The 13,508-nt window shown below is 46.2% G+C and overlaps 1 protein-coding gene and 1 long non-coding RNA gene across 2 annotated transcripts in view; one reads left to right on the top strand and one right to left on the bottom strand.

Annotated features, from left to right (window-relative positions):
* The first annotated feature begins 6,618 nt into the window (after positions 1-6,618).
* LOC130876903 (uncharacterized) lies at positions 6,619-7,171 on the top strand. The gene is made up of 2 exons (XR_009057381.1): positions 6,619-6,744; positions 6,825-7,171. It is a non-coding gene; the product is annotated as an uncharacterized LOC130876903 (long non-coding RNA).
* A 1,659-nt stretch (positions 7,172-8,830) lies between these two features.
* The window catches only part of Rnf130 (ring finger protein 130), a 105,741-nt gene continuing 101,063 nt past the window's right edge, over positions 8,831-13,508 (bottom strand). The window contains exon 8 of the mRNA XM_057773631.1: positions 8,831-8,980. Within this exon, the coding sequence (XP_057629614.1) occupies positions 8,871-8,980 (110 nt within the window). The 3' untranslated portion in view covers positions 8,831-8,870. The remainder of the gene's footprint in view (positions 8,981-13,508) is intronic.

Here is a 13,508-nt window from a genome sequence, read left to right as displayed (position 1 = left end):
CTGCAGTGCAGTGAAGGGTTTTCTATCCTTATTTCAGAGGTTGTCAAATTTGAATATACGTAAGATCCCCAAGACTGAAATGTCCATCAACTGATGGATAAAATGTGGCATACCCCTCCATGCAATATTCAGCTGTAAGATAAAAGCCACTGACATGCTATGATGTGGATGGATCTTGGACATCTGAGGTGACTGCTGGCACTGCCTTTGTCGCTGCTGCTCTAACATGCTCCTAGGTACCGCTGCTGACCAAGAGACAATCTGTAAAGACTGTTCCCCTTTTTCTTTCTTTCTTTTTCTTTTTCTTTTTTTTTTTAGACTTGGTTTCTCTGTGTAACAGTCCTGGAACTCATTTTGTAGTCCAGCCTTACCTCAAACTCACACAGATCTGCCTCTGCTTCCTGCTGAGAGCTAGGATTAAACACATGTGCCATTATTGCCTGGCCCAGGACTACTCTTTATAAGGAAATTTATTGAGCACTTAATATATGCTATGAAATATATGAAAGGGGCTATGTCTTTGTTCTCTTTATTTTCTGTGATTTGATAGTCTATAAAATTTGCCTCATTAATAAAAATGCAAAATTCAGGTTTTGATGGAGTCACAGGATTTAGCAGCCAGCAAGATTATCTAATTCCAGAACGTTTTCATCATTCCGAATGGAACCCTGCAGTCCCCACCGCCTGTTACTTCCCATCTTCTCTTAGTGACCTCTCATCTGCTTTTGCCTTTACGATCTTCCTCTTCCGGGTGTTTGGTGTAAGGAGTGATCTGTCCCATTGTGTCTGTCCTCTTCGGTTACCATCACACATCCAAAACCCACCCGTGTAGCATGTCAGTGGCATTTTTTTATGACTGAATATTGCACGGCAGGGATATGTCACATTTTGCTTATCCATCAGTTGATGGGTGTTTCAGTTTTCTGGATCTTAATAATATTATCTTAAGCACTGTGTACGTCTGTTAAAAGATTTTTACTTCTCTCTGTGTGTTAGTATGCGGCATGTTTGTGTGCAGGTATGTGTGACCTTGCATATGTGTGTGGAACCCACAGGAGGGCATTGGGTAGCCTCTAAATTCTCTACCGAGTTCTTTGAGGCAGGGTCTTTCCTTGAATCTGAGGCTTGTCTTCTCAGCTAGGCTGGAAATCAGAAGTCCCACTGATCCTCTTGTCTCTGATCCCTCAAGTTGGGGACACAAGTGTGCTCAGTGTATGTCTCTTGTTACATGAAATCTGTAATCCAATCCCCACGAACAGCAAATGCTCTTACTGCTGAGACATCTTTCCAGCCCCTGTGCACAAGTTCTGGATGATCTGGACAGTGGTGGTACACACCTTTCATCCCAGCACTCGGGGGAGAGGCAGGCGGATCTCTGGGAGTTCGAGGCCAGCCTGGTCTACAAGAGCTAGTTCCAGGACAGGCTCCAAAAGTTACAGAGAAACCCTGCCTTGAAAAACAAAACAAAACAAAACAAAAAACAAAAAGTGTCTTTTGGGTATGATGAGAACCAATAAGGTAATTAAGAGCCATACTCCTTCTTCCTTTCTTTTTCTTCTTCTTCCTCCTCCTTTTTGAGATAGCATTTCTCAACATAGCCCTGTCTATCCATCCTGGAACTCTTTGACCAGGCTGGTCTTGAACTCACATAGATCCACCCATTTCTGCTTCCTGAGTGCTGGGATTAAAGGTGTGTACCACTATACTCAGCCTTTTCTCTTTAAAAAGTTTAGATTTTATTTATTTTATGTGTGTGGATGTTCTACCTGCATCTTTGTACACCATGTGTGTGCCAAGTACCTTCGGAGGCCAGAAGAGGCAGTTGGATCCCCTGAAGTTACCATGCAGGTGTTGGGAATTGAACCGGGTTTTCTGGGAGAGCAGCTGGCACTCTTAACCACTGTGCTGTCTATCCGTCCCGGACAGATAGGCTTCTGAGCAACCACTGAACCCTTTCAAAGCAGCTGTAGTACCTGGTGTTCTTGTGGTGTGTCAGAGTTGGTGTGCCATGGTTCAACACCCGTCTAGCCATTTCTTGAGTGTATGAGGCCACTGTGGTTTGGATTTTTATTTCCTTCCATATCCTTTAGCCAGGCTGTGTTCTGTCCCCTGCAACCACTGAGAGCATTCCACGGGACACCAACAGCTTTTTCAATAGGCTTTTATTGAAACGGTTATATTAGCAAATTCCACATGTACAGGTGCACACTATTGGCATAGAGGTACATGCCAGACAATTTCACTACTTAATATACTTACATCGACCATGTGGACCTAGGAAATGTGCTGCTCGTGTCCAGGGGTTGACAGATGTGATTGTCAAGAAATCAGTTCACATTGTACTTGCAGGTGTCTGTGTTCTTGACAGGGTAGCCCCCTACAGTGAGTCCTGAATTAAGCTAACGATCAATCTTGCTTCTTGAGTCCTCATGTGTGCTCTTTCTGGCACAAGGTATCCACTGATGAAAGAAATTCAAGTGCATAGTTTTCCTCTTTCCCTCAAGGTGCCCCGCCTTGCCATCTGCCTTAGCTGTATTCCCAGCTTCCTCACCTCAAGTTACCTGTGCTAACATTAGAAAAATAGTTTTGTACGCCATCCTCTGAGGTGTTGTGCATAGTCAGCAGGATCCCAGAATGAGTGGGGCTCTTTGAGTAACCAGATACGAAAGGGGTGACGTCAGTGTTTTCTATGAACATAAAAGCTACCGAGAGTCAGAATCAGCTGTGACACATGGGGCCTAGGATCGAAACCGATGACTCTCCTTTTACAGGCACAGCACGTGACTGTGAGACAATGTTTTTCTCCACCCCACACCCACAATCTCCTCCCAGCTTGGACTCTTATGCTTCTGTAAACAAGACTGGTCCTGCATCCTTGGAAGAGGTATGGCCACTCAAGAGTCCATCTCACTTCCCGTTAGGCAGAAGATACCAGATTCTATCCCGAGCATCAGCCAGCCAAGCGAGCTGTCTTCTAGCTGGGTCAGCAAGCCAGCCGGGGCTGTGTGGCTGCCTCCAAAAGGTCTGGCGTGGAAGCAGGCCATATCTAGTAACTGAGGCATAAAGCATGAGAGGCAGCTGGCAGATGCAGACTGCTTACCTGAAGGGAAACATATGGCTTGGGATGTCACATTTTACCCAAATCAGAACAAATATTTTGGTTCAATGCCTTCCGGTCATCGGAAAAGTCCTTTACTATCATAATGCAAATATATTTAGACTTTATTGGTAATTCCAAAAGCAGGTTAGAATTCACGTCATGTTGGGTTCACCTTGTAAAAACGTAGGACAATGTTAATGGTTACCAGTGGCTGGAACAAGGTATGCAGAATCAGGTGAGGCTCGCTGATAGGGAGGGGAATCTGACGAAAGGCCACGGCGGCGTTGCCGGTGGCCATCGTGTCCCTTCCCCATGCATGCACCTGACCAGCAAGCAGAGTGGAGGGGACTGGAGAGGAATGAGTCACGTCAGCATCAAGTGTTCCAGGGGCGCTGAGAGGTGGGGGGAAGGAGGCCTGCTGCAGGGGGAGGGTGCAGCTGTACAGGCGCTGACTGCTGAGTGAGGCCTCCAGCTCCAGCCATCGGCCAAGGCTTCTGAGAAAGATCACTCTTTTAGGCTGTGAAGGGGGATCTGGGCCATCTCAGTCCCGTCTAAAAGAGTCAGTAGGAGGAAACTGAGTGATCCTGGGGCAGAGGCCCCAGAAAGTTCAGTACTTGGGTTGTACTTAAAAGCTACTCTGCCCTTTGCCACACATTTCTTCTTTTTTTCCAAGTCAGAGTGAAGAAAATGGGAAAAGGAGTATAAGCCTTGGGAGGACTGCAGGAGGTAACCAAGGGGCTGGGCAGCCTCCGCGGGGCTCTTAGAACCATGTCGTCACCCTTTGCACAGCTGAGGCTGACAGCTCTCTCTGCCTCTATGGTCACTGTAGGCTGGTGGGGTCACAGCTCTGGAAGACACCTGGCCTGTCCTCATCAAAGGTCAGTTTTCTGGGATCACTGATAAAGAAGGGTGGAACTATCAATCCCGCCAGAGCCCTTAAGGAGTTCCTTGGCTACAAGGTGGCCTTCTGACCACTAACTTCAGCCCCTGCCACCCAGGCTCCACAGGTTGGTGTGATTTGTAATACTGTGATCTGCAGAAGGCCAAGAGGGCAGTTGGCCAGAGGCAAGGAGTCTGCAAGAGCAGTTTTCTATTGGCTTTGTTTTTCCTGCAGTTTCCAGATACACTCAGGCAAACAGCTCTGTGCTACAGACACAGGCATCTTAGTCCCCAACACTCCTTTTGGTCCTTTTCTGAAGTCACAATACTTACAGCTTTTAAGATTTTTTTTCCAGTCTGGCAGTGACCTCAACCACACCCAAGCATCTTCTGCACACCTCGTTTTCTAGGCAGGTTAACCGGGGGCTGTGCCAAAGTTTTGGAATGATGCACCCACAGGGCCCAAACAAGGCAGCATGCCACACGCGGTTGGTGAGCACGCCCCCGTGTGGATCTGGGCGGAAAGGCACTTGTTTTGAGCTGTGGGTGTCAGGAGAGTCAGCCTGGGATAATGATTCCTTATGCTCATCTCCTCCCTCTTGGAGAGGGACCACGCTTGAGTTTAAGTACACAGATGTCCCATTCTTTACGCTGGAGAAGGAGAGCTGGCAGGCCCACCTTTCCTGAATGGGGAGATTATGCACAATCGTTTTTCTACATTAGTGTCTCCAGCAGCTTTTTCTGTTTGCCAGACATACCCAGTTTCTCTCTGGCTGACACCACCATCGAAACTGAGGGTCCACCTCTGCCAGGGTGAGCATATATGCACGAACTTCTGCACAGGATGGTGGAGGGGAAGATGCAGTGCCTCCCAGGGACTGTATTATATAGACACCACGTCAGGGCTGGGTTTCATGGGCTCTCCTGAACCCTACCGACATTCACCCAATCACTGAGATTAGATATCTGACTTCCAGGACAGGTGGTGGTGGTACATGTCTTTAGTCCCAGCACTCGGGAGGCAGAGGCAGGCGGATATATATGAGTTTGAGGCCAGCCTGGTCTATAGAGCTAGTTCTAAGACAGCCAAGGATACACAAAGAACTCTGTCTTGAAAGAAAAAGGAGGAAATAAACAAATCTGACTTCCACTTCTATCTCATAGCCCTTTGTTTTCTTACATTTAGTCAGCTCAGTCTGGGGTTCCTCGGTTCTAAGTCAACTGCGAGCAAGTCTGCCTTTTGCCTCTCACACAGCCTACTGCTCATAGTGTTCTTTTTCCAAGCAAAGTTCTGAAGCATCCCTTGACCCAGAAGGGGAGATGCTTCAACCCAAGAATCTTGCCTTCCTCCTGTTCATCCTCAGGGCCCTTCCCCCAGACTCAGCAGGTACTGGCCCCTCCACCTGTGCCCTGACCACTGTCTTCTAGAGACTCACCCTCATCTCACACCTGTGCTCTGGCCACTGTCTCCTAGAGACTCACCCCCATCTCACACCTGTGCCCTGGCCACTGTCTCCTAGACACTCACCCCATCTCACACCTGTGCCCTGGCCACTGTCTCCTAGACACTCACCCCCATCTCATTGCTCTCACTCTGCAGAACGTTGCCAACATGCCAGTTTTCAGGACACCCAGACATGTACAAGCACCGAGATGTCTGACCACTGAGATGCACCCTCACCCTCCAAGTCTTCCTGACTATCGATCCACCTCAACTCCAAGTGTACGAGTCACACGATGAGAACTTTATAAAAAGTGTCAACAGCCTGGGCCTGGTGGCGCATGCCTTTAAACCCAGCACTCAGGAGGCAGAGGCCGGAAGATTCTGAGTTCAAGTTCAAGGTCATTTAATCTACAGAGTGAGAACCAGGACAGCTGTCAGCCAGGGCTACACAGAGAAACCCTGTCTCCAAAGAAACAACAAAGAAAAGACCTAAAATAAAATGGAAAAGGTGCTGACCAACTACCCCCATGGTCCTGCCTCACCTTCAAAGGCCGCAGGCTTAGATGCCGCAGTCTGCAGCTTCCTCTCTTGACATCTATGAGCAGTGACCCCTTGTCAGGAGGACCCCTGATGTGAAATCAGCCTTGTTTTCTTGTAGCAGAACAAGGTCCCCTACAGTAAAGGTTAACAGCAAAAGAACATGTGGATTTTCCCTTAGTCTGGTGTCATTTAGCAGAAAGATCAGTGAAAGCGTGAAGGTCGGGGGGTGATAAAACTAGGAAGACATGAAGTCCACAGGATGTGTCAATTAGTAAAATTCAGTAATCTCTTGCTTCATGCCTTTCTGACCACACCTTTTGGGACCTGGGGCCATGAATGAGGGCAGATGCCAAGCACAGACTCCGCTTCAGGACGGACTGGCTGGCATTCAGGGAAGTACTTTATAGATGTTCCCTGAGGGGATGGCAACAGGAGCCAGGAGATGGAGGCGATTCAAAAGCAGGCTTAGTAGGCCTTAGAAGGGGTTGTCAGCTGCTGATGGTAGAGCCTGTTTTTCTAGGAGGGAAGCAAGGGCAGGGCCCTGGATGAATGCCCTCATCACTTCCAGAGACCCTTTGGAGACTTCTTCACACTTGGATGTCCACCCAGTCAGCTCTCCTTTCTCCGGGAAGTCACTGGCCCACAGTGGCTCCTCACACGGAAGCTAGGTATCTCAAAAGCTTAGGCCTCTGTATTCAAGCTGTTGCAGTCCAGTCTGTCGCTAACACTGCCTGTGGCTGCAGATCCTGCTGTGTGTGTCCTATGGCATAGGCCTGTAGAGGTTCTTTACCCAGTCTGTCGCTAACACTGCCTGTGGCTGCAGATCCTGCTGTGTGTGTCCTATGGCATAGGCCTGTAGAGGTTCTTCACCCAGCTCCACCTGCTGGGAGGGAGCCGTTGTCCTCTGTCGTCCCAAAGCACATGTCCTCAACAAAGAAGCCAGTCCCGTCCTGATGAACACAGGACATTCTGGAGCTGAGCTGAAGGTGGCCCAAGATTTCAGGAAAAGGGATCAACCCGGCGTCTGGAGCACTATTCTGAGTAAATGCCTTCCTAAGAACTGCCTCCTTGGCTGTTCGACAGTGAACACAGGCCCTGCATTTCCCAGGGACTCAAACATTGTCTCAGTAGGTTTTAGAGGACTCAGTTAAAAATTCTTCCCCCAAGCAATTTCTATCCTCTTTTCTTTTTTTTTTTTTTCTGATAAAGAAACTGTCTAGAGTGGAATTTAATGTATGTGCCTTTATAAGACTGTTGAGACCGGAAGAAAAATGATTCATGGTTCATTGGGATCTGAGTTTTGGTTATGGAGAAATCAAGGCCAGGCTATGACAACACTGCAATGACAGCATCCGCCCAGTCTGTCACACAAACACTTGTGCCTGAGCCTCTGGACCTTAGCAGTCTACTCTCCTGCTGAGAATGCTCTCGCTGAGAACCTGTCTTTCAGAATGATAATCTATTGAAACTTTATCAAAAATATTTTTATAGTACAAAGACTATAAAAAAGAAAGACGAAAGCCCTTGGTAAGCAGTAAAGATGAAAACAGTTAGGACCTTAGAGGTCGGCCCTGTTCCAGTTCAAACTGCTCAAGCGAAGCATGTGGGCTCACCCTGCCACCGTGTTCTCACGGGCTGTCCACACTAAGGTTCTCTGAGGCTCTGCTTCAGGCACAGGGCATCTGAGGGATCTTAGGGACACGTGAGAGAGAAAACACATGTGTGAAGATGACCCACAGAGCCAATAAAGGTGACAGGGTGGGTGGTGGAGCTGCAGTCCCCTAACCAGGATCTGAACATCTTCACACTCTGGTGAGAAGCGGCTGGCTGTGGTGTGAGCTCCTGCAGCAAGGATGCGACTTGCTCATCCTGGTCCCACACCGTAGCCATGCGTTGCTCATGTTAACTTGATGTCATTCTCGATGTGTGGGACAAGCACACATGTCCCCAGTGTCCACCATGCTGGCCAAAGCATCCTCTTCTGAGAAAAGTCTGGCTGCCAGCACTCCACTGTTTCTTCACGTTGGTGCTGAAGCTGGCGGGATACCACTGGATTAGACAATCGAGATGGAAGAGGGGGGGTCCCCATTTGGTATTTAACAGAATGTTGGTTTGGACTTCCCAATAAAACATTCAAAACTATTCTGGTGTTGATGGCTGTTGCCCTTGTCCCATGTGGTCATTGTGCGCCACAGGCAGTGGGGACAGAAGCCCTCCATGTCTAGTGTCTAGGTGAACACTTGTCATCGTACGCCATGCTCATCACAGATGCTGGAAAACGACAGAGCAGATGGCCGTCTGATCCCGTGAGAGCAGACTCTGACCCGTGGCCCGTGTCCTCCAAGTGCTGCAGGACAACAGAGGGGGAACGGAAGCCGAATCTCCTCTTGGAGGACTCCCTACAGGAGGAGGCCTTTCCCTGGGAAATGCAGTAAGGGACAGAGGACAAAGTGAAGCGGGTCAAGGAGCCATGACTCAGGTTCTGCATTGGTGGGACATTTTATCTGCAGGCTTTCGTGTGCATGTGAGAACCACAAAATGTATTTTACAAAACCCCAGTGGCACCCTGACACAGAAGACACATTTGTAACAAACACATCATTAGCCCCGGGCCCCATCTCTTCTCTGGAAACCGCAAGGCTCATGGGCTGCCCATGCTCAGTGGTCGGCTCTAGGTGGGTATTCAGTACCATGAGGCTCACCTGGGCAATAACGTTGTCCTCAAACCTCACCTTGGGGGAACTCTGCAGTTTAACTCTGAACCCCAACTTACACCCAGAGGTACTGCCATTCTTCCAAAACGGATGATGACAGAAAAATACAAAATAAGAAAGGTGACCATAAATCAAATCTCAAAAGGAGACACCCCCAGCAGCCCATATTTTTTTTTTTTAAAAAAAAAACAAGTCAGGTTTTGTTCTCATCATACATGTCCAAGGATGGTTCGATTGTGGAGAATTCACTCTCGTACACCAGGCTACGAGGCGACAGGGAGTTCCGGTGAAAGAAGTGCCCACCTGGAGAAGGAACAAGAAAGACAGACTTAGTGTGGCCTTTAGGCGGAGGCCTGCAGGATGCTCATCAGCTCTGAAAAACTGCATTTCCTCAAGTCTCCTTCATTATGGCCTCTTATACTAGATGGAAACAATGTAGACATTATTGCCTCTCACATGCTAGACTAGCCCTGCACCACTGGGCTTGTAAGCTTGGCTGGCTTGTTTTTGTTTCTTTTCTCTCTCTGTCTCTCTCTCTCTCTCTTTTTTCTTTTTTGAGACAGGCTTTCATGTAGCTATGACTGGCCTTGAACTCCCTATGACTGGAGAAGACCTTGAATTTATGATCCTCCTGACTCTGTTTTGTGAGTGCTGGGATTACAAGCATGTATTACGTGTGTAGTTTATAAAATGCAGGGGAATCAAACCCACTGCCTTGTGCACACCAGGCAAACACTCTACCAACTACCACTTCTCTGGTCCTTTGTAGGCATATTTTAAACATGCACATTTCCAGGGCAAGAGAGATGGATTAATAGTTAAGAACACTTATATAAACCATCATATCATCAGCAAACAGTGAGAGTTTGACTTCTTTTCCAATTTGTATCCCCTTGATCCCCCTTTGGTGTCTTATTGCTCTAGCTAGGACCTCAAGAACTATATTGAATAGATATGGAGAGAGTGGACAACCTTGTCTTGTTTCTGATTTCAGTGGAATCGCTAGGAGTTTCTCTCCATTTAGTTTGATGTTGGCTGTAGATTGCCTTAATTATGTTTAGGTATGTTCCTTGTATTCCTGCTCTCTCCAAGACCTTTACCATAAAGGGATGTTGTATTTTGTCAAAAGCTTTTTCGGCATCTAATGAGATGATCATGTGGTTTTTACTTTTCAGTTTGTTTATATGGTGGATTATGTTGACAGATTTTCGTATGTTGAACCATCCCTGCATTTGTGGGATGAAGCCGACTTGATCATGGTGGATGATGGTTCTGATGTGTTCTTGGATTCAATTTGCTAGTATTTTATTTAGTATTTTTGCATCAATGTTCATGAGTGGGATTGGTCTGTAATTCTCTTTCTTAGTAATGTCTTTCTGTGGCTTGAGTATAAGGGTAATTGTAGCCTCATAAAAAGGGTTTGGCAATGTTCCCTCTGTTTCTATTGTGTGAAATAATTTTAGGAGTATTGGTATTAGTTCTTCTTTGAAAGTCTTATAGAATTCTGAGCTAAAACCATCTGGTCCTGGGCTTTTTTTGGTTGGGAGACTTTTGATGATTGCTTCTATTTCTTCAGCAGTTATGGGTCTGTTTAATTTGCTTATCTGGTCTTGATTTAATTTTGGTAAGTGATATTTATCCAGAAAGTTGTCCATTTCCTTTAAGTTTACCAATTTTGTGGAGTACAGGTTTTTGAAATATGACCTGATGATCCTCTGTATTCCCCCCCCCCCCGTGTCTGTTGTTATGTCCCCCTTTTCATTTCTGGTTTTGTTAATTTGGATATTCTCTCTCTGTCTTTTGGTTAGTTTGGAAAGGTTTGTCTATTTTGTTGATTTTCTCAAAGAACCAACTCTTTGTCTCATTGATTCTTTGTATTGTTTTCTTTGTTTCTATTTTGTTGATTTCAGCTCTCAATTTGATTATTTCCAGCCTAGTTCTCTTCTAGGTGAGTTTGCTCCTTTTTGTTCTAAAGTTTTCAAATGTTCTGTTAATTCACTAGTGTGTGATTTTTCCAGCTTCTTTATTTAGGCATTTAGTGCTATGAACTTGCCTCTTAACATTGCTTTCATTGTGTCCCATAAATTTGGATATATTGTGTGGACATTTTCATTGAATTTTAGGAAGTCTTTAATTTCCCCCTTTATTTCCTCCTTGACCCATTGATGATTCAGATGGGTATTGTTTAATTTCCATGTGTTTGTGGGTTTTCTGGAATTGGTATTGTTGTTGACTTCTAGGTGTGAGCTACCATGTGGGTGCTGGGAACTGAACCTGGGTCCTCTGGAAGAGCAGCCGGTGCTCTCAAGTGCGGTGTTATCTCTCCAGCCCCTCTCCTTACAGCTGAGACAGGGATTTTCCGTGTAACAGTCCTGCCTGTCCTAGAACTCACTCTGTAGACCAGGCTGTCTTCAAACTCACCGAGATCTGCCTGCCTCTGCCTCCCAAAGGCTGAAATTAAAGTCGTGCACCACCACCACCAGGCCTTCCGTACAGCTTTAACTTGCCCTTTGCTGTTGATGAGTGATACTGGGCATCTTTTTGTGCCTGTATCAGCGACTCTATTTCTTTTGGGGGGATAGGTGTTGGGGCTGGAACCCAAGGTACTATGCACGCTAGACCAGCGCTCCACTATTGAGTCACTTCTCAGATCTCCTTTTCTTTTTGATTTTTCGAGACAGGGTTTCTGTGTGTAACAGTCCTAGCTATCCTGGAACCAGCTCTTGTAGACCAGGCTGACCTCAAAATCACAGAGATCTGACTGCCTCTGCCTTCCAAGTGCTGGGATTAAAGGCGTGTGCCACCACTGCCCAACCTGAAAATACTTTTTAAGAGAGGATTTTCATTTTTAATAACAATGATTTTTGAAGTGCAAGTTCCAAATTTTGACAAAATTTAATTTATTGACTTCTTTCCCTTCCACAGCCTGCACTGTTGTGTCAGTTTAAGGGAATCTTCACCATTCCCGAGGTTATTGAGATCTTCTCCTGTGACATCATCTAGAAGTTTAGAGTTTACTTATGATGTTTGAGTCGGGAGAAATTAAGGGTTGGCGTTCCATTTTAAGCACATAGCCATGGGACCCCTGAGATGCCTCAGCAGTAAAGAGCATAGTGGCTCACAATCTCCTGTACCTTTCGCTTTAGGAGATCTGATGCCCTCTTCTGGCCTCTCTGGGTACCACAGGCAAAAAAGATCTGTATCTTAAAAACCAGGACTAATTCAAAGATGCTTACTGTACAAAGTGACTTCTGAGAGTCAGGTCCCAGATAAAAAAAATTGGTTGTTTGTTTTCTGACCTCTCAGCCTAGGTTTCCAGTTCAACCTGCACAACCTAACAGTACTAAACAGTGTAACTCAGGTGATAATCTAAGTGCCTTCTGCTCTGCAGGAAGAGCTAAAACCACCAGAAACTGGCATGAGCTAACATTTTCTGTCAGGTCAGCTGACTGCATGTGACCTGTTCCTCTCCCTAGCTGGTCAGAACTGGGCTCAAGCTCATGTGTGGTGGAGCACATGCTTATTACACACGAGGCCCTGGGTTTAATTCTTAGCACCAAAAAAGAGCAGAAACTAAGAATGTCCACATTTAGTTCACTAACCTTACCTGCCAACCAGATTCCTTGAAAAGACACACACATACACAAGGAACCACACACATGCATGTGCACACACACTCAGACATGGACACACTCTCAGACACACACACATGTGCACATACACACACATACACAGTACATTACAGAGATGGGGGAGCCTGCTTCTGCCAAGAATGTAGAGTACTCTTGACCCCTTTCTTGATTTTGTTGCTATTGTTGGCTACATGATGTTATTGAGGAATGTGCAAATCTTATGAATTTTCATAAAGACAGAACACCTTTGACGTGAAAAACCAGAATGCTACTTTCACCCTGTGTGTCCCCCTAGGGACCCTCCATCATTAATGCCTCTCCTTTCTTCTTGGGGAAAACCATGTCTAGACTCTTCTTCTTTCTTCCTTTTTTTTTAAAAAGGCAAACTGCCGGGCGGTGGTGGCGCACGCCTTTAATCCCAGCACTTGGGAGGCAGAGGCAGGCGGATGTCTGTGAGTTCGAGACCAGCCTGGTCTACAAGAGCTAGTTCCAGGACAGGCTCCAAAACCACAGAGAAACCCTGTCTCGAAAAACCAAAAAAAAAAAAAAAAAAAAAAAAAAAAAAAAAAAAAAAGGCAAACTGTCAGTTTCTCTCTCTTTTCTTCCCCAAACCCCATTTCTTTCCGTTTTAAAGGCAGCGTTTGCTATGTAGTCCAGGTAGTGCTGAGATTACAGGTTCACTGCTAGGCAGTCCTCTTTCTTCTGAGTGAGTCTTTAGGGTATAACTTTCAGGAATCTTCTCCTAAAATAGCGTATTCTGATAATTTTTAAATTTGTAATGTGGACCAATTTATCTATCATATCTCATGGTTGGTACTTTTAAGTATTTATTTATTTATTTGGTTAAGGTAGGCCCTGGCTTAGCCCTGGCTGTCCTAGAACTCATTATGTAGACCAGGCTGGCCTCAAACTCACTGAGATCTGCCTGCTCTGTCTCCCAAGTCCTGGGACTAAAGTCTTGTGCCACCATGCCCAGCTCAGTTTGTGCTTTTTAAAAGTTGTGATTAGCTGGGCAGTGATGTCATACGCCTTTAATCCCAGCATTTGGGAGGCAGAGGCAGGCGGATCTCTGTGAGTTCAAGGCCAGCCTGGTCTACAAGAGCTAGTTCTAGGACAGGCTCCAAAAGCTACAGAGAAACCCTGTCTCCAAAAAAAAAACAACAACAACAACAACAAAAAAAAAAACCAAAAAACAAAAC

The sequence above is a fragment of the Chionomys nivalis genome, chromosome 7 (genome assembly GCF_950005125.1).
Source record: "Chionomys nivalis chromosome 7, mChiNiv1.1, whole genome shotgun sequence".
Taxonomy (NCBI): domain Eukaryota; kingdom Metazoa; phylum Chordata; class Mammalia; order Rodentia; family Cricetidae; genus Chionomys; species Chionomys nivalis.
The sequence above is the reverse complement of the archived record's forward strand: the minus strand, read 5'-3'. Positions and strand labels throughout refer to the sequence as shown.